General features: G+C 36.2%; 1 protein-coding gene across 5 annotated transcripts in view; it reads right to left on the bottom strand.

The window, feature by feature from the left end:
* Positions 1 to 6,441: 6,441 nt before the first annotated feature.
* Prmt3 (protein arginine methyltransferase 3) overlaps positions 6,442 to 25,811 on the bottom strand; it is a 133,230-nt gene continuing 113,860 nt past the window's right edge. For 3 of the 5 annotated variants that reach the window (XM_074042850.1, XM_074042856.1, XM_020156229.2), the window contains 3 exons: positions 22,965 to 23,015; positions 22,682 to 22,769; positions 6,442 to 7,486 (listed from right to left, as the gene is read on the bottom strand). In XM_074042850.1, the coding sequence (XP_073898951.1) occupies positions 7,377 to 7,486; positions 22,682 to 22,769; positions 22,965 to 23,015 (249 nt within the window). In that variant the 3' untranslated portion in view covers positions 6,442 to 7,376. Of the gene's footprint in view, positions 7,487 to 21,674; positions 21,819 to 22,681; positions 22,770 to 22,964; positions 23,016 to 25,811 lie in introns of all 5 variants that reach the window. The other 2 variants (XM_074042846.1, XM_074042853.1) reach the window with 1 other exon arrangement.

Raw genomic sequence — 25,811 nt, 5'->3', positions numbered from 1 at the left:
CCCACCCTCAATTTTCTTTGAGGGTGTACTATTGCCTTGCAGTTGCTTCTGCTTCTATAAATCTAGCTTCTCCTTAAATAAATCTTGCTTTTAAAACTCCTCTGTCTGTCCCTGCCATTTGTCTCCACTGACAATGAGACACATGGAGAATCTCAAAAATTGCTGCACTGAGTAGAAGCCAGCAACAAGACTATGCACAATATGCTTCCATGCGCTGTGGTCTGAATATATCCCAAATTCAGCTGTGGAAACCTAATGGCCAATGTATTGTATTTGATACAATTAAGATGTGGTGCCTTTAAGAGGTGATTAGGCTATGAAGGCTGCTCCTCTCAATGGGATCAAGGCTCTTATAAAAGGCTTTCATGGATCTTTTGGCTCTCTTGCCTTTCTACCTGCTGATGTGAGGAAACAGTGTTCCAATCCTCCAAAGGAGGCAACAGTATGGCGCCATTTTGGAAGGACATCGGCCCTCCCCAGACAACTGAACCTGCTGCGGTCTTGACCTTGGATTTCCCACCCTCCAGAACAGTAAGAAAATTTTTTTATAAATTACCCAGTCTGTGGTATTGTTATAGCAACACAGAGTTAAGATACTATTTATATAAAGTTGTAAAAGAGGCAAAATAAATTTATTTTGATAGAAATCTGATTGTTTGCCCGGAGGAGGAGATTAGGGTGTCAGCTTCCAGATGCATAATGAAATTATTTTGGTGTAAAGGAAATGGTTTTTGTTTTGTTTTGAAGACAGGGTTTTGCAATATAGCTCAGGCTGTCAGAGTTTGCTATATAGCTGGCCTGGGACTCATGTCTCAATCCTCTTGCCTCAGCCTGCAAAATGTTGGGGTTACAGATATGCCTCACCAAACCTGATTTGAAATGCTCTAACTATAAACAGGGGTAATAATTTTATGGGTATATGCATTTATCAAACCTCATAGCATTCACTTATGAATGTGTGCAATTTATTATGTAAGAATTACAGCTCAAATAATGGGTGTAGAGAAAACAGTGAACCCAGACAAGTCTTTTTAGAGGGCTTAAGTATAAAGGGGAAACTAAAAATGTGGGAGTAGGGGGAAGAGTGGAGTCAAGAGAATTTTTTTAAAGATAGAAATGATAGCCTATTTGTATTCTAACTGGGGAGAAGAGAAGGAAGATCTGAAAGTTGAAGAAATGATGAACCATATTCAGTGACTGAGGGAGTCCAGCAAGAGGGGCCAACCTTGGTCAGATATACTGGTAATTCAGTCACAAGTGGGAAGGTAGTTTAGGACAATAGCTGTGGAGTGTGTGCCCATATGTCAGTTCTCTGTTTGTTTGGCTCTATTTTCTCAGTGGAATAGAAACCAGGATTTCAGCTGAGAGTAAGAATGAAGTGGGGGAAGGTGTTGGAGTTTTGGGAAGGTATAAAATAGTGAGGAGAGGTAGAGTGTGGACCAGAGAATTAAGGAGCTTTTAGCAGCATATAATCCACTTGAGGTTAAGGATCATGAATTTAAGCCTAAACCAACTGGTGCAGTGTTTTCCTCTAGCCTCATTGAGCTGCACAGCAGTCGTGGATTTGTATTAAAGCAGGATTGTGGTTTAGCTATGAGTACAGAAAAGTGAGAGATTCAAGGGAGTGTTACAGTGATAGGCTATGCAATTTAAGCTGGACAAGGAAGAAAGGTGTGGAACAGTGAAAAACATGAGAAGAATCAAAAGATTTTGGTCTTGGAGAAGCCAAAGGATTGTTAGAATCTCAATACTAAAGAGTGAACTAAGAAGATAGGTATTTAGAATAACCAGCTTAAAGTTAAGCACAAAGGAATTGGGAGTTTTGGATTATGGCCAATTCTAGATGATGGCCGAGTGGCGGAGAGAGGACAATAAACCAAAAGGTGAGACTACAGAGGATTCCTCATAAGACACTGATTTACTGTAAACACGGGAAGCAGCATGGGCAGTGAGTTCTGAGCTATGTGGGGGCTGGGAGATGATGATAAGGTGAAGTGATTGGTGTTACAGTTTTAGTGGAGAGAATTAAAGAGGTTAAGGGGGTAAAAAGGAAGGGGGGAGAATGATTTGAAAGCAAAGAAGGTAGATTAGTATTGGAGAAGACAGTCATTTATGAGGGGAAGGAGTGAACTTGAGAGTGAGCCAGGGACTTTGCATGAAAAGAGGGATCTACAGAACTGCACAGAAATTAGATGAATGGGAGACTTGGCTTTCTGGGGTTATTGATGTGAAGAGTAATAAAAGGCATTATGGATAGCCCAAAACAGTAGTTCCAAGGCAGGAATGCTGGCAAAGGGAGGGAAGGTTCTGCCCGAAGTTTGCTGGGTTCTTGGGTGTCCACATACCACGAAGTGGACGGGATGGCTCTGTAGGCTCACCTGTAGGATCCACTCACTGGATATTTTATATATTTATATCGGATATTTATACCGGAGGATATATATTTAAAATGTATCACAATTATATAACATTATAGACAATGTAGCTAACAGAGGGAAATAATCACTCTAACAAATTGTTTTCAGTATTTTGGTATATGTAGGCTTTTTAAAAAATTGGTCTAATCTCAGGTTACCTTTTTTATTTAACATTGTTACCATTAGCTTTCCCACATTGTCAAGAGTACTTGATTTTAGGGAGTGCATAATATTTCATGAATATGCTATCCTTATTTATTTGCCTCCTTTACTGTTAGATTGTTGACTTCATTTCAAATTGCAATAAACAGGGTGACAGACATCATGCATATTCAGCTACACTCTAGAACTAAATGACTGTGAACTGCTTCACGTTTGCCAAGATGATGAAACGGTATCCAAAAAGTTAATTGGAAAGGTCAAATGAATTATGAAGATATTTAAAAAGTGCTTTGTTTATCTATCATTCTGTGCAGAAAGCTTACTTTAACTTTAGAGCCAGAAGACATTCAAAATCATGAAGTTTTAAAAACAGTGAACCTTGAGCCAGGTGTCGCTGGCTCATGCCTATAACCCTGTCTACTTGGGAGGCTGAGACTGGGAGGACAAATAGTTTGTGAGACTCCAAAATAACCACAGCAAAATGGACTGGAGGTGCGACTCAAGCGGTAGAGCACCTGTTTGCAAGCACAAAGTTGTGAGTTTAACATCCAGTCCCACAAAACAAAAACAGGAGACTCTCCCTCCAAGCCAACAAGACCTCTGTTGCTCTGTAGGAAAGGACTCATTACAAAAAGTCTGGAAAGTTCTATTTGAATTTTTGTTTTGTTTTGTTGACAGGGCTTTGCTATGTAGCCAGGCCAGCCTCCAGTTTGCAAACCTCCTGCCTCAGCCTCCCAAATGCTGGAATTATGGATGTGCACCACCACTCTTGGCTCCAGTTTGCACATTTCTGATTCTATTAGAATTTTTTTAAATGAAATCCATAATCAGTTACAAAGTTTCAGTTTACTAAGACCTTCTACACAGCATTAAATGTTTTAATTTTGATTTTTAAATTTTTCTTTATCCTCTTTTCTTTTTACAATTTTTAAGGGGCTTCATTATACTACTTTCACACATGCATATAATGTACTTTGATCATATTCACTCTACATGTTAAGATTTAGACATCAAGTACGTATCTTTTTAAATTGCAGTTAAGTTTTGGTCAATCCTGTCTTCATAGATGGAGTACCCTAAGTTGTTTAGGTCCACATTTTTCTTTCTTTCCTTTCTTTGTTCCTTCCGTCTTCTATTTTTAAAACAAAGTCCTTATAATAGATTTGCTACTTTTCCTAAGTAGGTTTTCTATACAGATGACAAATCTTACTTAAATTTGTTCCACTTAGAATTTATCTCACTCTTAGTTGTAAGAGGAAACATGAACTACAAGTACTATTATTGTTATTTTTTTTTGGAGGGGGTAGTGGACCTGGGCATCAAACCAAGGGACTTGTGCAAGCTAGGCCAGTGCTCTGCCACTGAGCTACTTCCCTAGCCCTAAATACCATTACTGATTTAACCCATTGCCCTTACAAGCTTAAAAAGGCCAGATAACGACAAATTATGCAATAGGCCAGGTGTTGGAAAATTTTCTGTAAATGGCCAACTAGTAAATATTGTGGGTCATATTTTCTCTATCATAATTATTTAGCTCTGCCATAGTAGTGGAAAAGCAGCTGCAGAAAATATAAATACACAGTACAGCTGTGTTCCAATAGAACTTTATTTACCAAAGCAGGCAACAGGCTGATTTGGTCTCAGGGCTGTACTTTGCCATTCCTATATCAAACAATCCTTGACTCTGCCTTTCATTTCATCACAAGTTGGCTTCCCTGGAAGGATACAGCAAATGTATCCCATTTTAAGTCATTTTTGCAAATGACTTCAGCGTATGTCTGGAACTCTGATAGCAGTTATTCTGGTACACAGAAAATCTGAATACCTGGACATTTTTGATACATGCTACAGCTCAGCAGTTTTAAGTTATAATTTCTGGCACACTGGCAGGAGCTAAGCAGCATATCATCCTGTCTCACTTCCTTCCACTGAATGTTCTTAGTAGTATCATTGTCCCCCTTCCTCCACCTGAAAGCATGATTGCTGAGACTCAAACCAGTGGCTGATGTCAAATCAGTAAGTTCACACAGGACACTTGTTATTCCACTTTAAGAACTGAGGGGTAGAATACTGAAGGATACAGGTGGACCACATCAATTAATATGTAGTAGGCATTAAGAGAACAAATACGTCTGTAAGACCAGGATTCTTCTCTACCTCCAACCGGGATTATTTCAAAAATTAAAGTACTACACGGCTTCATTTAAAGTGTATTTAATTGCAGTTGTAGCTACTTTTCCCCAGCTGAGGAATAGAACTCAGGGCCTTGTGCATGCTAGAGAAGTATTCTGTTCAAATATGCCCACCCATATGCCTTTTAGTACCTTGCTAAATTGCCCAGTCTGGCCTCAAACTTGTGCTCTTCCTGTCTCAGCCTCCTGAGAGTTGGGATAACAGATGCACACCACTCCACCCAGCAGTTGTAGCTATTTACCGAACAATTTTGTGCAATGTATACAGCTTTAAGAGTTCCATTTTCTTGGAACACTTGTTCCAAAGTATTCTCTTCAGAACATGCTGTTCTTCATAGAGATGACTATCATATATCATATTCAGATGAACACCATACATTACAACATAATAATGTTAGCTTTCACAAAGGAAAATAGGAGAAAAATATATTTTCTTAATGGAAATAAAATGAATTGCTATATGTAAATGCTCATCTGCCCTCAGCATGAAAGGACAGCGTATTTATCATTGTCAAGTGCTATGAAGTACTTATTTTTCACAGCAGTTTAATGGCAGAAATTCTGATTGGAGAGCTAACATTTGGATGTTCATGTTCTCATAAAACACTTAGGTACACAAATTAGAAAATCCCAGTGTGGGTAGGCCAACTGAAAAGAACAGATCTAATAACTATGGCTGGGTCAACAGAAGAATGTCAAGGGTCACTGAGTGAAGATTCCATGAAAATGAAGGTTTTAAAGGGAGTAATTTTTCAGAAATACTTCTTTACACAACAGGAAGTATTTTTTACTTAAAAAAAAACCAATAAAAAGATGGGGTTTTGGCCACCTAAAAAATCCACTCCATCTTCCTATGAGCCTCATTTATTTATGATCCTAATCTATTAAATATTTGCACATGAAATCAGTCACAACAAAATTTAAATGAGGAGCCAGTCTTGGTGGTAAGTGCCTGCAGCCCCAGCTACTTGGGAGGCTGAGGTGGGAGGATCACTAAGGGCACCTGGACAACAAAAACTCTCTTCAAACAAACAAAAAATACTTTAAAGATATTATCAGCACTATACATTTTCAGTAATGGTCTGGTGAAAACAAACTGGCTGGTTAATCCAGGGGAAATAAGAGATCATGCTTATGAAGGACTACTATCTTAAAACCATTATTTGAAGGGTTACTTTCCCACTGCTAATGGTCCAGTCTTCTAATAAAAACTAAAAGATAATTTCTTTTTGATAGAGATTTTGTCATTTTGAATCTTTTCTATTGCCACATTCTCACCCATTCCTGCACTAGGGTAAGAATTACTATCCGATGGGGTTGATAACTGTCAAAGTAACCATATGTGGATGTCATGTATTCTTCGGAAGGTGTCCTTGAATGCATCGTGACCGAGATGCTCTTGCCTAACATTTACGCAGTGTTTTCTGTGTGCCAGGCCCCGATCTAAACACTTGAAATTATTAACATAAACGGGTGCATTCATGGAAAGAGAGACAGGTCAAGGAATGACTCAGATTCACTGAAGGTTAAGAGCTAGAGCCGGGGTTAGATCCTAGGCACTGACTGCAGAGGTTCTGCTGTTCACCCTTATGCTAAGCTGCCTGGTCTATGTTTGCTTTTGACAAAGATCCTGATGTTGTTGAACTTCAAATAGGTACACAGCCCTCCTCATTTTCTTAAAATGCATTGTTTTAATCAAATGTATTTAAGACAAGTCTTTCACTGTACAAAGGGCCTTAATGTGTTGAAATATTGTTAATAGCTATTTTGTGCATTTTATTATTTTTCATTTCAAACTTAAGCAATAATTACAAATGACACAATTTTAGAGTGAGATAAGTATATTAGCAGTTACATGTTTAACCTTTGTGCATAAATCTAGTTTGGGAAAGGTAAGTTGTAAGTAAGTAAGTGCAAGTACACATTTATCCCATTATTTAAGAATTTCTATGAAACCTAAAATAAATTTATTGAAATTAGAATTCCTGGGCAATACTGGAACTCTATGGCTAAAGAATATTCATGAAGTGGGAAGAAACTACAAAGTGAGATGTACAGGTATGCTAGACAGGACAGTCAACTAAACTGTCTTCAAATATGATTTGTAGAAGGTGATGCTCTTGCTTTAGTCCCTTATACTTGCTCTCTATTACATCCTGATAATTCAGCCAATAATATACTTAAAAACTATTCCTCTTCAAGAAATCAGCAATAAAATATGTATTTTGTGCTAGTTTAATAAAACATTATCTAAAATGAATTCATTATTGTTTAAAATTTATAGTAAAAAACTTACTAAAAAAACCCAAAAGACTAGCATTGTTCCAGAAATAAGCCAATTTAAATGATTTTCCATATAGCTAAAGTCAAGGGATGGGCTACATTTGGTTAAATCTGGCTAAGTAGACATCTAAGAACAGGATCACTATGAAGCAGTATGATCAGTCTCCCCTGTCCTCAGCTGAACTGCCTTGCACTCCTCCCATGCTGCACTAAGGAGAGTCAAGATGACCAGTTCCACCATCCACACAAAGCCTGCTCCCTCCCTCAGACCCACCTCACCCTCTGGTAAAAACTGCAAGTTAGCTGTGCTCTTATGGCTTGGTCACTGGAGGCCATAAGTCTGAGTTGAATTATTCAAGGTGAGGGTCACAATGAGGGAACGAGGATCTTTTTTATTCTTGTGAACTGTGATCTTTCCTTTCAAGGCTTCACCTGTAAAAGAAAGGCAAAAAAATGTGTGTAAGAATTCAAAGAATACACTCTAGAAGGAATGTAAATAACAATACCTCAAAATTCTTTTCTCCATATTTAAAACGTTTGTTTAAATCAACAGGCTTCATTTTTTAGAGCAGTTTTACGTTTCACTCATTTTTGAATGAAGTAAGAACTATCTGCATAGCACAGGAGTCAAATCCTTTTGAATCCCTCCTCCACACATACACTTTTCTATTTCCTCCAGGGCTTTGCACATGCTAGGCAAGAACTCTGCCACTTAACTGCACTTTAGTCAATTCTCTCTGTGTGTGTGTGTGTGAGAGAGAGAGAGAGAGAGAGAGGAGAGGAGGGAGGGAGGAAGTATAATAATGTGAGTATATGAGAGTGCAAAATCTTAGTGTTATTAAACTACTGAATATGAGGTCCTCTGATATGTACTGGACATATAGAAAAGAGAACAAGTCAAGGCCCTGCCTTCAAGGAGTTCACCACCAATTGTGAAAAGTTATACTAACATTTACAGAATAGGCTCATACCTAAAGTGTGCTGGAGATAAGGACTGGGGATGGCTGAAAGGTAAGGGCAAGGTTTCCCAAGAATTAGTGAGCAATCCAAGGGCAGGACTCAAGTCATGGTTAACTAGACTTAAGGAGTGTGTGTGTAATGGCCTTTAAAGGAGAGAAAGCATGTATAGAGAGTCTTCAGGGAATAGCATTTTGAGGAACTGAAAATTCCTCAGATTTTAAGCTCAGTTTTACTAGAAATTTATTGTTTTATTTTACTCCAAAATAGGATGTGCTTTTTCTGATTGTAAATGTTTTTTATTTAACTTTTTAAATTCTCTATTTGCAAAGAACTATTTAAAAATAACCAGTAACATTGCTCAGCTGTAACTGATCACCATTCCTTGCTTTGAGAAGGATCACACGAGTAGTACTGGAATAGCTTCACAGTCTGGATGGACACGAGACACCATGTAACATAATGATTGAAGAGTCTGTAAAACTATCCAAGTACTGAGTCAGTATCTTATTAGCAATCAGAAGCCCCCGCACTCAGAACAATGAATGCTCTTTTTTTCAAAACCACCAGTTAATTTTCAGCATATAGTGATTCCATTATTGATACATTTTATACATCTTTGCAAAACAGGCAAGACTCATATAGTTTAATAGAAGATTAAGGAATGAGAGTAATGGAAGAAACAATGTGGCCCAATGTGCATTCCATTCAGCAAAATATAAAAATGATTTTATGTTTTGATGTATAAGCTAATGTGTACATGTGCCTTTGGCTTTTATATTTAATTCATTCCTCTATGTAATTAGAAAATGAAATAAAACTATCTCATATGGTAATAGGGGATATGAAAAGATAGCAGTCAGATGGTTTAAATTTTACAGAGTTCAGATTAATCATTAGGAAACAATAATAATTTATGTTAATTATTCAGTGCTTATTTGTACTAGGCACTTATTTTGTGCCAGGCATGGTGGCACATACCTGTACATGAAGACAAAAAGTTAGTGAGAACATATCTCACAAAAGACAAGCCAGACATGGTGACACATGCCTATATTCCCAGCTACTCAGAAGGCAGAGAAAGGAGAATTGTGGTTCAAGGCCTATCTAAGCAAAAAAAGACAGTGACATCTTATCTCAAAGTTGTATTGAGTAGGGGGTAGGGCAGAATAGGAGAGAAAGGACTTTTTTGGAGAAGCCAAAGTAGAATATTCTTTGCCAGTATGCCTGTACTATGAGAAATATTATAAGGAGGTAAAAAATGGTTTAAATATGTGGTAAATACTAACAACTTCTTTAAAATTTTACTTAAAAGATAATTGGTTAAAGTAAAATTAGTACCTGTTTAAGTTCAAAGTATTTGGGGAAATAAAATGTTTTACAACGACAGCACAAAGCATGCGGGGGGGTGGAAATATACTGTAGAGGCCTAAACTACACATGAAGTGCTACAATATCATTTGATGCTAATCTGAGATAGCTAAAGATGTGTGTTGGAACCTCTAGAGCAATCATTATTTAAACAAAACAAAACAAAACAAAAACCAAGAGGCGCCAGAATTTTGACTCAGTGGTAAGCACTTGCCCTGCACATACAGGCCCTGGTTCAATCTCAGCACTGAAAATCCAAGAGGTACAGTTATATAGTCTAGACTGGAGATAAAATGAAACAGACTAATCAATCCTAAAAAAGGTAAGAAGGAAAAGAGGAACAAATGACAATGTGGACAAACAGGACGCCAATGGCAGATGGTAGAATTAAACCCAAGACTTCTAAATTTCCTTAAGTCAAAGACAAAAGCACAAGGAAAGCTAGACAGTATTTGAGCTGCTTGATAACAAAGCATGTTAAAATGTGGAGTAGCTGAAACAGTGCTTAAAGGAAAAATCCATAGCTTCCAGTATTTACATTAGAATACAAAACAGGCCCAGAGGGCTTCACTGGTGAATTTTAAGCGACATGTCAAGAACAATAATACCAATTCCACATAAAATTGCAAAAAAACAGAGGAGGAAATACTCCTAATCTCATCTTTTAAGGGCAGCATTACCCTAATACCAAAATAAGGAAAATTCTTTAGAAGAAAACTATGCAACACAGATGCAAAAGTCCTTTGGAAAAAAGAGAAAACTCATGGTCTCATGAGACCAGAGAAAGCATGTAACAAAAGTCATTCTTGATAATATCTCAGCAAGCCAGGAAAAGGAATCTTCTTTAACCAGATAAAGGGAATCTGTGCACAGTTGCACAGAATATCATTCTTAATGACGAAAGACTGAACATCTTTTTCCAAAGATTGAGATCGAGGTAATGATGTCCACTTTGACCATGTTGAATCTATATTCTATTTGATGTCCTAGTCAGAGCATTAAGGGAGGTGAGTGGGAAGGTATTATGGTTTATGCTCCCCATGTGCTGAAGCCTACGTCCTTAGCTGGTGATGCTATTTTGGGAGGTGCTGGAAACTTTAGGAGGTGGGACATGGCTCGAAGAAGTAGGTTACTGGAGCTATGTCCTTGGGGCTTTATCTTGCCCTGGCTACTTCTTGTATCTCTTTCTTTGCTTCCTGGCCACCATGCGAATAGCAGCTGTCAAAGCTCCCACTGCCATGATATTCTGCCTCATTACAGGCCCAAAATCATGGAGCCAAGTGACTGTGGACTAAAACCTCTGAAATCATGAGCCAAGATAAATCTTCCTTCCCCCTTAAGCTGTTTATGTCAGGTATTCTGTCACATTGATGAAAAATCTAGAAGAAATGGACAATGTTCTAGATACATATGACCATTCAAAATTGAACCAAGAGGAGATTAATCACCTGAACAGATCTATAACACATAATGAAATTGAAGCAGCAATCAAGAGTCTCCCAAAAAAGAAAAGTCCAGGACGGATTCTCTGCTGAGTTCTACCAGATCTTTAAAGAAGAACTAATACCAACACCCCTTAAATTTTTCCACAAAATAGAAAGGGAAGGAACACTGCCAAACTCATTCTATAAAGCCAGCATTACACTCATCCCAAAACCAGACAAGAACACAACAAAAAAAGAAAATTACAGGTTTTCAATTACTCTTTAATGAACAGAGATGCAAAATTCCTCAATAAAATGATGGTAAACTAAATTCTACAGCATATCAGAAAGACCATACGCTTCATCCCAGGGACGCAGATCCCACACGCAAATCATGAAATGTAATACAGCACATTAACAGAAGCAAAGACAAAAACCACTTGATCATCTCAATAGATAAAGTCTTCAATAAAATTCAACATCCTTTCATGATGAAACTAGGAATAGAAGGAATGTACCTCAACGTAATAGAGGCTATTTATGACAAACCCATAGCCAATATCATACTTAATGGGGAAAAACTGAAACCATTTCCCCTAAGGTAGAGACAAGGGTCCCCACATTCCCCACTCCTATTCAACATAGTCTTGGAATTCCTACTTAGAGCAATAAGACAGGAAGAAGAAATAAAAGGAATACAAAAAGGTAAGGAACTAGTCAAACTATGCCTATTTGTAGATGACTTGATTTTATACCTAAAAGACCTGAAAGACTCCACCAAAAAACTCCTACAGCTTCAGCAAAGTAGCAGGATATAAAATCAATTTACGAAAATCAGTAGCTTTTCTGTATACCAATAATAAACAGATTGAAAAAGATAGGAAAACAATTCCTTTTACAATAGCCTCAAAAAAAAAAAAAGAATCAAATACCTAGGAATAAAGTTAACAAAGAATGTGAATGACCTTTATAAGGAAAACTACACTGTAGAAAGAAATAGAAGACTACAGAAGATGGAAAGATCCCCATGCTCATGGATTGGCAGAATCAACATAGTAAAAATGGCTATACTACCCAAAAGCAATCTACATGTTCAATATACTTCCCATCAAAATCCCAATAACATTCATCACAAAGATTGAAAAATCAACCCTAAAGTTCATCTGGAAGCACAAAAGAGCACGAATAGCCAAGGCAATATTGAGCAAAAGACAGAAATGCTGGAGGTATCACAAGACCCAACTTCAAACTATACTACAGAGCCATAGCAAAAAAAAAAACAGCATGGTACTGGCACAAAAACAGATATGAAGACCAGTGGACCAGAATAGAGGACCCAGGTATGAATCCATGCAGCTATACCCACCTAATTTTTGACAAAGGTGGCAAAAACATAAGATGGAGAAAAGACAGCCTCTTCAACAAATGTTGGTGGGAAACCTGGATATCTGCATGTAGAAAACAGAAACTTGACTCATGTTTGTCACCATGTATAATTATCAACTCAAAGTGGATTAAGGACCTTAATATCAGACCTGAAACTTTGAAGCTAGTACAGGAAAGAGCAGGGAATACACTGGAAGCAATAGGCATAGGCAAACTCTTCCTCAGTAGAACTCAAGTGGCTCAGCAACTAAGAGAAAAGATTGACAAATGGGACTACATGAAATTAAAAAACTTCTGCACAACAAAAGAAATAGTCTCTAAATTGAAGAGGGCACCCACAAAATGGGAGAAAAATCTTTGCTAGCTATACATCAAAGGACCAGAATATATATCAAGCTCAAAAAACTAAACTCCCCAAAAATTCATGACCCAATAAAGAAATAGGTAAATGAACTGAATAGAATGAAGAATGTGGGAAAAAGGAACCCTCATACACTGCTGGTAGGAATGTAAGCTAATACAACCACTATGGAAAACAGTATGGAGGCTGGGGGTTATACCTGAAGGAATGTGAGTCAGCTTACAACAAAGGCACCTGCACACCCATGTTTATTGTGAAGAGGAAGATAGCCTTGAAACAGGGTTGTAAAACATGGTAAACTGTCAATTAAAAGCTGTAACCTCAGACAGAGCTGTGAGGAATTGCCCATTAGAGCCATGCAAAAGTTCAGGGCCAAGATGAAAGGCACCATGCAGAGGTAAGCACCCAGTCCTGCCTTTCTTTGTCTCCACTTGTAAATAAACTTTCCAAAGCAGGCCTCCCCTGCTGTTCTTATCTAAACAACACTAGGTCCCTAGCTAGCTACCAGCCCAATTAACCTAAACAATCTAACTCACTGGTTAGGACACCATGACCTGAGCACATCTTTGTAACGTGATGCCCTACACTACCTTTTAAATATCTTGTGAATCCTTTGTTCAGGGCTCAGACACAGGTATACATCTGGGCCCGCTAGCGTAAAATTAAAATCTGAGTTCTCCACTCCTCCGAGTGTTGCTTGGTTTCTCCTCTGACTGTATTGCCACAACAATTGCAGCACTATTCACAATAGCTAAGTGTGAATAAACAGCCAAAATGCCCCACTACTGATGAATGGATTAAGAAAATGTGGTATTTATACACAATGGAATTTTACTCAGCCACAAAAAAGAATGAAAATTTGTCATTTGCAGGTAAATGGATAGAACTGGAGAACATCACCTTAAGCGAAGCTAGTTAGGCTCATGTTCTCCCTCATATGTGGATTCTAGACTTAAAACAAATGCAGCAATATTATGGGACACGAGTCACACTAAGGGGAGGCCATGCATAGGAGGGATAGGGCCAGGGAAGGAAACCAAAAACATGAATGTGGTAGATGTGCTGTCTGTACAGGAATGAATATAGAAATGTTAAACTGGCCAGGGTGACCATAGGAAGGGGACTAGAGAGGAGTGAATTAGACTGGCAGAGATGAACCAATTGGGGTATAACACATATAAGCACGGAAACAACACAAAGAAACTCCCTGTGTAGCTATCTTTATCTCAAACAAGCAAAAAGTCATGTTTCTCTTTTTATTTTTTATGTTTTTTCGTCTACAAAATCTGAGAACAGGAGTGCGGAATAGGTTCTGCCTGGGGGTGAGTAGGTAGGGGGGTGGGTTTGTTGGCACTGGTGGGAGTGGGGAGGTGGCAGGGAAAGGGGTAGAAGGATGAATACAGTGCAAATAATGTGTACAACATGTATGTAAATGCAAAAATGATATCTGTTGAAACTGTTCTAGGAATCAGGGGAGGGGGGATGAAGGAGAGAGGTATAAGGGTGAATTCAAGTATGATATATTTGATACATTATAAGAACCTTGTAAATACCAAATGTATCCTCACCAAGCACAACAATGGAGGAAAAAAAAAGCCCACCTTTTTAGTAAGTAGTGGGAAGAATGTGAAGCAAATGAATAGTGGCAGGAAAAAAACTTGCCAGTTTAAAAGTTAATTATGTATCACGAGACCAAGTAGTTCCACCTCTAGATATTTACCTCAGAGAAATGAAATTATAATCTGCACAGAGACTTTTACATAAACATCCCTAGCAACTTCATTCATAATAGCCTCAAACTGAAAACAGTACAAGTGCAGGTGAATGCATTCATCATGGTATGTCCACACAAAGGAATACTACTTGTTAAAAGGGAACAAAGTGATGACACACAGATGAATCCAAAAATGCTAAGTAAAAGAATCTAGAGTCAGTTGTGTTTAATTCCACTGATATAAACTCTAGGTGAAATAGTATTATTATATTGTGACACAGTGGCTGTCTTGGTCTGGAAATTGGAGTTGGGGACTGATCACACAAAAGGAATATGGAAGAAACTTTCTGGAATGATGGAAATATGGTGGTGTACATATTTATCAGAACTTAAGCCATAAAATTAAAATGTGTGACTTATTATAGGTAAATTATAGCAAATAAAATTGTTTTAAAAATGTGGAGCCTTAAAAATAAACATAAATGAAACACAGTAGAAAAATCAATGATCCAGCACATGGTAAGTGGACATTTTAAATCACTGAGGAAAAGAATGGAAAAAATTGTGTGACTATAGTAATACAGTCATCTTAGTATGAACCAAAGTCAGTAACCAACCAGAAAAGATTGACAGAATTGATGATATAAAAATGAAAAGAAAATTCCATAAAGCAAGATATTTTAAAGAAAGAAAAGTAACACAGTGTTACTTTTGATGAGTTATAAGGATGGAATTCCTTCATAAAAGGCACACAATATATTCTAGCTTTACATTTCCTGCACATCCATTAACTTTGCTTATTAGAAGCCAACGAAACAAAGGCTGGGGTGTGGTTCAAGGAGTAGAGTACCTGCTTAGCTTGGGCCCTGATTCAAACCCCAGTATTGCAAAAAACAAAAAACAAAAAAAGCAGACAAGCAAAGAAAACACCATTGTTACCTGGATTAAACAAAAAGCAGAATCTGACTGTTCTGATTTACATCTCAGTGATTATTAGATGGGTAATTTTTCAAATGCCTAGTCATCTAAAAAAATGTTTGGTGCATTTACCTTAGCACTTTTCTTGTTGATGTATGCAAGGTATTACTGCAGTATTTTCTTTCCATGCATTTGCTCTAGCGGTTGCTGCTCAGTCATTAGCTTGTGGTTGGAGTGTTAAAAAAAAAAAAAAAGAAAGACTGAGTTGGCTTGTTTGTTAATCTTCTACTCAAGCCTTAGTGTAAGGGTCAAAATGGAAATGGTCCATGGTGCTTATAAAGCAGGTTATCAAATTCTTCATTTCAGGTTCAAAGGATATAGCTATAAGAGTTCTGTGCATTTTTCCATTCAGAAATATTGCCCAAATCAAAATGAATTAGTAATGAATAATTCTGTTAAATTTGCAGATTTTAAGTACCAATATAAAATAAAACATACAAAATTTTAAATAACATGAATTGCTTTACATATAAAGCTGATGCTATTTTCCTGTCTAGAAATAAAAATAAATTATCTTTTCCATAATAATAATTTGAAAGACTGGGGTGCTCATATACTTATTTAAGTTAATTAAATGGCATGAAGGGTCATAGTAATAAATATATAATTCATGCTGCTGAACTCCTTTTTCAATTGCCCAGGCCTAACTCAAGTGCCAAGGCAGTGGCTGTAACAGCACAACAGATCAGAGTAATTAATCAGTGTCAAGTAGTTATAAAATGACTGATGTTGGAAAGTGTGTGTATTGTGGTGAGAGCTGCAAAGGATGCTCTGTGGAGCTGAGCTGTACTGCCTTATTTTTATCAGCTCAGACAGCTATTAGTATACTACAAAGCAGTGCTGCAATCTGATCAAGGACAAAATGGATTTCATTGCAATTGTTAGTGTGTTTTTCAAAATTAATTTCTTACAGAGCAATGCAATTTCATTTCCCCAGAAGGGAAAAAGAAAAAAATGCAAAATAATCATTGTAACTATTAACGCTTAGAGTTAAAAAATGGAAAGAAAGAAAAAAAACCCACAATTCTCCACCATATATAAGCTTATTAAGTATTCGGATAAGGAAAGAGAAACAGTCTAATTTTAAGCATGTCTTCAAAGCCCAACCACATGAAACAGATCTGGATTTTTAAAGTAAAAACGTCCACACAAGCATGTAAAATATAATTCTATACATTACTTTTGAAGAAAAGAACCACCCTAAATTGAAAGAAAGCATTCCTAACTCCTTTAAAATTATTCATTCTGGGAGGCAGGTCCTTCAGTTCCACAGTGCTGGAACTGGCTTAAATATTTGGAGCACTTTATGTGCAACTGTTTTTAGAACTAGGTTGTGAATAAAACAAACCAAAACCAAAACAGGCTCATTATTTTATAGTTCTGTTTTGTTCTTAGCCAAATGAATTACAGATGAATTCTTATTTTAGGCAAATTCTTGATCTGAAAAACTCTCTATTTACATTCTTTTCCTGCTTTCTAAGTACTAAGTTACCCACAAAGCTAGAGTTACTACCAAAAATGATTCACTATTACCTGAGAATATTAACATGAATACACAGCTAATCATGTTTTACTATTTAAAAAAATCTTGTCATATTGCCTTTTGGATACCAAACAATCTTCACATACAGCAAAATTTCCCAATTAGACTCTTGGCTTTATTTAATTTTACCTAAAAATTTTATAGTGTATTGAGTAAAATCTACTCATAATTGAAATTCAGCTATGGAGATCTCTTTTCATTCATGCCAAGATAAATTTGAATACCAGCTTGTTCAAATGCAATAATATTGTGAGATTTCTGAGAACATCACAGTCGGCAAAATGGGCCAACCATACACAGCAGCTAATGAAATGCCCTTGGAACAGTATCATCTAAAGTGATGGGAGGAATTAGATTTAGTGCATGACAACACACTTTTCTGTACTTGCTTATCCAGTATAATATTTACAGTATGCCAAATACTATACCAGACCAAAAAAAAAAGAAAAAAACAAAAAAGGAGAGAAGCAACTCCTCTTTCATTAGAAGCCTTATTGTAACATACCGAGATGTTTTAACACAGATGTAGGCATAAATTGATTTCAGAGAACAAAGAAGCAAGTGATTAACTTTCTGAAGACAATAAAGAAAGATTTACAAAAATGAATTGGGTTGGAGAATGTAAGCTGGAATTTATCAAGTAAAAGAGGTCTAGACAGCTGTCTAGGTGGAATATCTTGGACAAAGCCAAGGAAGAAGAAAACAGGAAAGCTAGCTAAATAATGATCAGTCTAGAGCTGAGGGTGTGGCTCAGTAGTAGCGTACTTGCCTACCATGAGTGAGGCCCTGGGTTCCATTCACAGTACTACAGAAAACAAAACCCCCAGAAGACTAATCTATATTAGATATATGGGCTTATCTGGGACTGTGCAGGGGTGGGGGCTGAAAATGATGAAAAAAACTGGTTGTATTATAAAGAGCCATGGTAAGGAGTGTATTTTATCCTGAAGAAATTGTTCAGTGAGGAGTTAAAAAAACTAACTTTATTACAGTATTATTTATGCTAAATAAAATGTGCCCATTTTACACATACAGTTCAGTGTCTTGCCAATATTTACTTTTATAAATCTGTCACCTCAAAGCCTGAAAATGTTTTATAGCTTGAAGCTTTTTTACTTAGATTTATGGTCCATTCAGTTTTTGTTAGTTTTGTGTACGGTGTGAAGAATGGAGACTTGTTGCTTCCCTATGTGATTATTTAGTTGTTCTAGCACCATTTGTTGGAAAGACTATCCATTCCCCCATTGAATTATACAGGCTTTGCAAAAACTTAACTGATGAAAAAAGTGTATTTATAGATTTTCTATTTGTTTAATTGATCCATATATCTACACAAATACTATACTATCTGGAGTAACATAACCTTTTTTATTTTATTTCATTCATTTATTTATTTTTTGAGATAGGAACTTATTATGCAGCCTAAGTTGACCTCAAACTCAAGATCCTCCTGCCTTAGACTTCTGAATTCTGCAATTACAGATGTGCACCACCATGCCTGGCGCTAATACAACTTTTTAATAAGTTTAGAAATCATGTAGAATCCAGTTTAGAATCCGTAGGATTCTTTCTCAAAGAAAAGAATTATTTTGGCTATTCTAAGCCTTTTGCATTCCATATAAATTTTAGAATTAGTCTGCTAATTTCTACTAACTAGGATTTTGACTGAGATTGCACTGAATTAAGTGAAACTGGGAAATTTATTTCCAACCACAGTACATTTCTCCATTTACTTAGGATTTCTTTAGTTTCTCAACAATGTTCTACAGTTTTGAGCATGTAGATTTTGTACATATTTTATTAACTTTTTACCCCTAAGATTTTAATTTTTCTTGATGTTATATCTCACATTCAAATATTCATGGAATACAACTGACTTTTGTATACTGACCTTGTTATCTCACGCCATGCTAAATTCATTTTCTCTATTACAGGGTTTTTTGTAGATTCTTTAGGATTTTCAATGTAAATGATCATATCTATAAGTAATGGCCATTTTATTTCTTCCTTTCTCATGTCTCTTAGTTTTCTTATTTCTTATTGGGTTGGTTAAGACATCCAATGTTAAGAGGAAAGGAGTGGCAAAGAAAGAAGAGCCTGGCCTTGTCCCAAATATAGGAAGAAAGCATTCAGTCTTTCATCATGAAGTATGATGCCAGCTGTAGAATTTTGTGTGGATGCTTTTTAGTAGGCTGAGGAATTCTTTTATTTCTAGTTTGCTATGTTTACCATGAATAGGTCTTGAATTTTGCCCATGCTTTTCCTGCACTGATATAATTTTGGGGTTTTTCTTCTTCCACCTGTAACACTGGAGACCATTTTGTATGATTTGTAGTACTGAATCAGCCTTGTATTCCTAGAACAAGCTCCCAATGGTCATGGCCTATTACTCTTTTATACATACTACTGGATTCAATTTGCTAATACTTTGTTGAGAATTTTTATATCTATAATCATGAGGGAATATATATACTGTACACATTATATATATGTATCTTGTATGCCAAGTCTGTTCCGCATTTTTCTTACAGTTTCTCCTAGACACAGAATCTAGGTTGATACTTTCTTTCAGCACTTTGAAAATGTCATTTGATTATCATCTGACTTACATAGTTTTTGATGAGTATTCTTTGTTCCTCTCTATATAATGTTTCCCTTTTCTTTGGTTTAGATTAAGGTATCTTGCTTTAAATTTGTTAATCTGCAATTTGTTTATAGGTTGGGTTTTTAAAATGTGTTTATCCTACTTGGGGCTCACTAAATTTCTTTAATCTGTGGGTTGTAATTTTTACCAAATGTAAGAAAATCTGGTTGGTATTTCATCAATTCTATTATCCAGTGCCCTCCTTTTACCCCTTTCATATTCCGGCTTCTTTTTAGGGACTCTTGTTATCTCACAAAGTTTATTTTTTACTTTCTTCCCCACCTGATTTTTGTAGGGGATTTTATTGCAGTGGTTCACTAATTTTTTTTCTTCTGCCACTAATCCCAGCAAATGTCATTTTTACTTCAGATATTACAATTTCCACCTCTAGAGGTTCTATTTGCATTTGAAGTCTCTTTCCATATTCTCTTGCTATAGAATTTTATGTGTTGAGTTTTACTATTTCCCTTGGCTGCCAATAAATTACTTGCAGTTTATTTTTTTCCTTTCAAGGCTCATTTTAAAGCATATAGGTGTACTTTATTCTAGGGATAGTTTTGTTGCCACAATAAGGAGATCATCCTTTTGGAATCTCTACTGAATGCACTGCAAAAGGACTGCACTCTACCTAACTGAAACTTGAACACTTGTAGCCCTTTGTGAACTCTGAGAACTGTTCAGGTAATGGCTGAATTAAACAGTGTTCAGTGCACAGTTTGCCTGACCTTGTGCATGTCATTCTACATGTACTTATCTTAATAGTAATCTAAAACTTAAGGGGACTTCCTAAACTCAGGCATGGTGGCTCAAATCTGTAATCCTAGGTACTTGTGAGGTAGAGAGTCGGAGAAATCGTGGTTCAAGGCCAGTCCCAGCAAAAAGCTAGGGAGACCACATCTCAACCAACAATTGGGTGTAAGCATCATCCCAACTATGTGGGAACCATAAATAGGATTGTGTAGAATGTCTGCCTAGGAAGCATGGGGCCCTGAGTACAAACCCCAGTACCACAACCAATAATAATAACAACACTAAAAGGTGTGTGTGTGAGGATTCCTATTAGATTTCTACAGTTCCTTTTCTGATTTGCCTGCTCTCTCCTACTCTTACCATTAATACTTCTAACTTCTACTCATTAGTATTACCATCAGAGGTACAGCATGATATAGAAAAGTGCTACATTTATTTATGACACTTTTTTTATTCCCACAACTCAAGACTACATTTTTATTACTTTGAAATTTGCCTTTCAAATCTTTCTTTTAGTAGTATTATTTTAGAGGCTTCTACAACTTTGTGATGAACTGGTCTTACTATTTAAATATAAGTACATACTTTGGGTAACAACAGCGAAAGTAATATAGAAATGCAGGTGACTAAGGTGTCTAAGGACAACCTTAGAGTCACATGTTTGCCTCATAGGATTTGAAAAAGTTGAAGGTGAAGCATTAACCAATGACTCTAAGGATTATTAGGTAAAGAATAGCTAGGATTTCAAAATTTCACTAGTTTTCAAACAATATTTGGTTGTAATTAGGTAGGAGATAATTTGGAGGATCAACTCAAATGCTCTCTTACATCTTCAAGATGAAAACATGAATGAACCAGACCGCCTTTAAAATTCCAGCAGTAAAATGACAAAATGGTTATGATGGAGAAGCAACATTTTCAGGTTTCCAAAGGTCAGTGCAAATAGCAGAGAGACATAAATATGAAACACAAAAAATGAGGATTGAAAAGGACTTCATTTGTATTTGCCTCATTTCAGTTTTGCTGTGCTCAAGCTTTTAGGAGACACAGAAAATGACACAAATCAAGGCTTTATTTTCATAGCATTGAAACTTCAAAGTGAGTAAATGGACAGCAAGTGAGAAAAAAAGGACAGCTTTCTTCTCATGGTGTATATCTGCATCTATTAAATATAATTTATGCATCACAGTGAAATCAAAGCTTTCTTAGAACCTTATGAAATACATATATAGAGATTAATATAATGACATTGGGAGCCCCCCACTCAGCTTTGTGAAATCCTAACTTTCTGCCATAGCTTCTTTTAAGTTTTAAAGTAACAGCTCATTCTAGGTAACATTCCCTTTGTAGCATGCTCGAATCCTGTTTTGAGTCTTCCCCAGAGGTACTTTTATGCTAAATTTTAAACTTCATATCAGCAATATATTGTGTGAGTGATTTTGCATGCTTGGTTTGGTGCTGCTTTTCACAGATACAAATAATTATATAACACCTTTAGTAGAGACTTTATCCAATGTATCCCTCATATTTATTTCTCTCTCATCTGCTGATGGACATTCAGGATGTTTCCAATTTTCACTTCTACAAAGCATAGTATTTAATTTTGTACACGTGTCGCGGGAGAGACTGTTCATACCTAGAAGAAAAACCACTGGATTATAGTGGTGCTACATTTAGACCTAAATTGATGGTATCAAGCTGTTCTCTAAAATTATACCAATTAAAACTACCAGCAAAAGGGTGTGAAAGTTCCATTTGTCTACATGATTGTCAGCAACTGGCACTATTAAGCTGTGCGTATTTTTTTTCCACCAAATTAACGGATGAGAAAGTGTCTCAAGTCCTAGTTATTTAGTTTTTCTCTGAGTTACTAGTGAGGTAGGATACCTTTTCATTGAAACTTGCACATTCAGCATTTCTGTCCTCAGAAGGCTTTCAGTGAAGGTGGGATACAATGATTTTATGTAATAAGAGGTTAAAAATTTCCATAATCAAGTTCTAATTCTTGGAGTGAAGTTCCAAGTTCTTACATGTGGACATGTGAGAACTGTAGGTGCTAATAAATTAATAGCCAATGAGATTAAAACAAAAGAATGTAGAATTTGACCAGCCCCTGGAACCTGTAAGAGATGTGAACAACTGGACAGAGACAGCAGGAGAATTCCTTACAAATGTATTCTGAATACAGTAACTACTGAATGACATTCTCTTTAATTTATGCATTACTTCTACTGGTGAGATTTCTTCTTAGCCAGGTAAAAATGATGTATTCTCTATTTTAATAGGTAAAAATTGGATTTAAAATTAAAATTTTTCTAAACTATCTTTCATTAAACGATATGCCACCTGAAATTTACATAGATGGGAAGCTCCAAGAACATCTTACCTTAGCAGCTGTTAAATTGTCCTAAGTATAGTTGACACATGAATAATGGTTTTAAAATATAAACTGTTTACTTTAGAATGAGTAAGATACTTTCCCCTTCTTTTATTTCTCACCTGCTTTAACTGAAAATGGCTTTTCCAGTAGAAATACTGTTTGCTTCCAGTGTGTTCTGGTACTCTGGGGGCCCGTAGAGAACATGACCTGCATTGGTAAAGTTCAAAAGTATCTGATGAAGTACAAGATTTTTAATATCATGGTACATTAGTCCACTAAATCAAAAACAAGCTCCAATTGCTTACAACAGCAAAATGCTTATGATCAAACACCTTGGGGCACAAAAATAAAATACAATGTACTCTGCATAATTAATTCTTATCAATAACTCACAATACTTACTCTGTTGTGGCAATTCTTTTCAAAATATATATCAAAGTAACCAGCAATTGCCTGTTAAAAGAAAAAGAATGTAAATGATTAAACTAATTAAATGATATGATAGCTAATTATTCATTCAGTCTTTTAAGAAATAGCAAATTAGAAACCATTTCAAAGACCAGACTCCTCTTAAACTTACAGCAGGTCACTTTATTCCCCAGGTAAGATGATGTAAGCAAAAAAATGAAGTAATATAAATTTGGCTTTCCCATATAGAAATAAAGTAATAATGATGGAAGAGGGTAAAAAAAAAAAAAACGGTTAATTAAATATCACTATGTGTTTTACTGGAGAAATGATCAAGTTAGACAACCAAAAAGTAAGAGACCAGGGAAAGAGAGAGGTTCAGCAGGTTCCTAGCTGACCTTGATCTGCCAACTGAAATGTGACATGTGAGTTAAACCATCCTGGACCCTCCATTTCTGTTCAGGTAACTGCAGCTGCCAGACAGACCTCAGGAGAGACCCAGAAGCAGTGGCCAGACAAGAATGATTCAGTCCAGAATCATAAACAAACATACACAATTAGAGCTCCAACCCACTATGTTTTGGAATGTGTTATAAACATAGTAATAAATAATGGAAATATACTATTTTAGACAAAGTCAGTTCATTTAGTTTCTTCTGATTTATGCATCCAATTTTATTTCACTTATTTTTGAAGTTCTGGGAATTGATCTCAGGGCCTTGCACATTCTAGGCAAGAACTCCACACCCAGCTACATCTCCAGCCCTAGTGCATCCAACTTGAAAGTGCAAAAAATATTTCTTTGTGTTAGAATTGACAGAAACAAAAAATAATTTTTTTCTGAAAATATAATAAACATAAACTAGTACTCAAACAAAATTTAGGTTTAAGCAAATACCCCAAAGTTAACTGTAAAGGTTAGTGTGACAGTACAAAAAAGGTCTTCACACCTTTATGTTCATACGAGTTTTTAATTTTACTTCTGTTTAAAATTTAAACAGTACCATTTCTTTTTCTTTCACTAACGGGACTAGCTTGACTTAATCTATTTTTAATACAGGCATTAAATTAAGCTTAAACGTGTTAAAAAGAAGACACTGATTATTGAAAATCACTGTAAAGCTTATTTGTGCACTCTGCTGCTTTTGCTAAGAATGTCAAGTTTTATAGATCTTGTAGGGCTAATATGGATTAATCCAAAGCAAATGCAATATGTAACTTTGAAGTTTATTACATGTTAGATATCAACAGAGAATTGAAATGTTATTTATAATTCTGACAAATAGAATTATAAAGCAATGTGGTAATCAGTTACAAAATATCCTAGATAACCATGTAGTTAATCAGAGTAAGTTTCTAAACAAAACTACTTTTTTACAGTTGGTTTTCTAATATTTAGGATACCTCGCCACAGGCTAATTCAACTATTTTCTAGAACTTATTCCTGTATTCCTTGTCTACTGCTACATTCTTAGTGCCCAGAGTAGTGCCTCGACCATATTTGCTGAATGAATGTGTTTATTATACGTAATTCTATTTACCTCACCATATTATAGTCTGCCCTGTCTAGAGTGTAATTTATTTATGCAGGACCTAGGCATAACTCATATTTCTATGCCATTCAGCCAGCATAATTTTATATAAGTAGGTTCCCCAAAATTTTTAGTCAATTTTTTGTCTCCAGTCTCCTAAATTTAGCTAGCCTTATTTAGTCAGGATAACTTATGAAATTCATGGTTCTTTGCATATTAAGCCACCACAAAGGAATAACAATACAGAAAAAGAAATGAACAGAAGACAAAGCAGGAAATTTATAGAAAAAAATGATTCATAACCATGTGAAAAAGTTTGACCTATTTAGAAAAAAAGGGGGGAGGGGGGAATAATCAGATACAATTTTCTTCTAGGGAGGGAAAAGGAGCTGGGACTGGGCTAATTACTAATGCCAATGACTTAATCAGTTCTACCAATACCACAGAACCTTCATCAAAAACACTGAACAAGGGGTGGAAGGATGACTCAAGTGGTAGAGCACCTGCTTTAGGCCCTGGATTCAAACCCCACTACCACATACAAAAAACATTAAACAACGAGCGGTTCAGAGCACTTCTGGGTTGGTGAATGTTGTCCAAATGCCAGGAAAGTGGTGCAGTCCAGATGCTCAAGGACAGAAGCTCCCATGCTTATGATCCTTCCAGACATCACTTTATGAATCTTTTCATCTGTGTGTTCATTTGTATCGCTTATAAAGAAACTGGTGAAAGAAAAGTGCTTCCAAGTTCTGAACCATTACAATTAATTATTGAAACTGAGGAGGTTGCGTGAACCCTTCATTTGCAACCAAATTGGACAGATGTGTAGGTAACCTGGGAACCTACTACTTGAAGTATGTGAAGTATGGAATTCATGCTAAATCAGGTAGTGTCAGAATTGAATCAAACTGTAGGTCACAAAGAATGTAAGCACTGGTTGTTGGTGTGGAAAATAAAACGGAAGTGTTATGCATAGAGAAATAGTTTTTCTTTAGTATAATTTGACTATCAAAAATAACCATTTCAGGACACAATACATATGTACATGGAAATGTCATAATGAAACTCTTTGTATAGCTATCTTAAACAAAAATGTCTGTTTTCAAAAACAGAGGACAGGAAGGTAAAATGGGTCCAGTGGGAGGGGGGAGGATATAAGGAAAGGGTGTAGGAGGGTGAATATTGTGGAAATAATTATGTATTTATGTATGAAAATGGAAAAATGAGACCTGCTGAAACTATTCTTAGGTTGAGGGGGGAGGAAGGAGATAAAGGAGAATGATGGAGAGGATGAATTTAAGATATATTA

This window comes from Castor canadensis, chromosome 1 (assembly GCF_047511655.1).
Source record: "Castor canadensis chromosome 1, mCasCan1.hap1v2, whole genome shotgun sequence".
Classification (NCBI taxonomy): Eukaryota; Metazoa; Chordata; class Mammalia; order Rodentia; family Castoridae; genus Castor; species Castor canadensis.
This window is presented reverse-complemented; position numbering and strand designations above follow the sequence as displayed.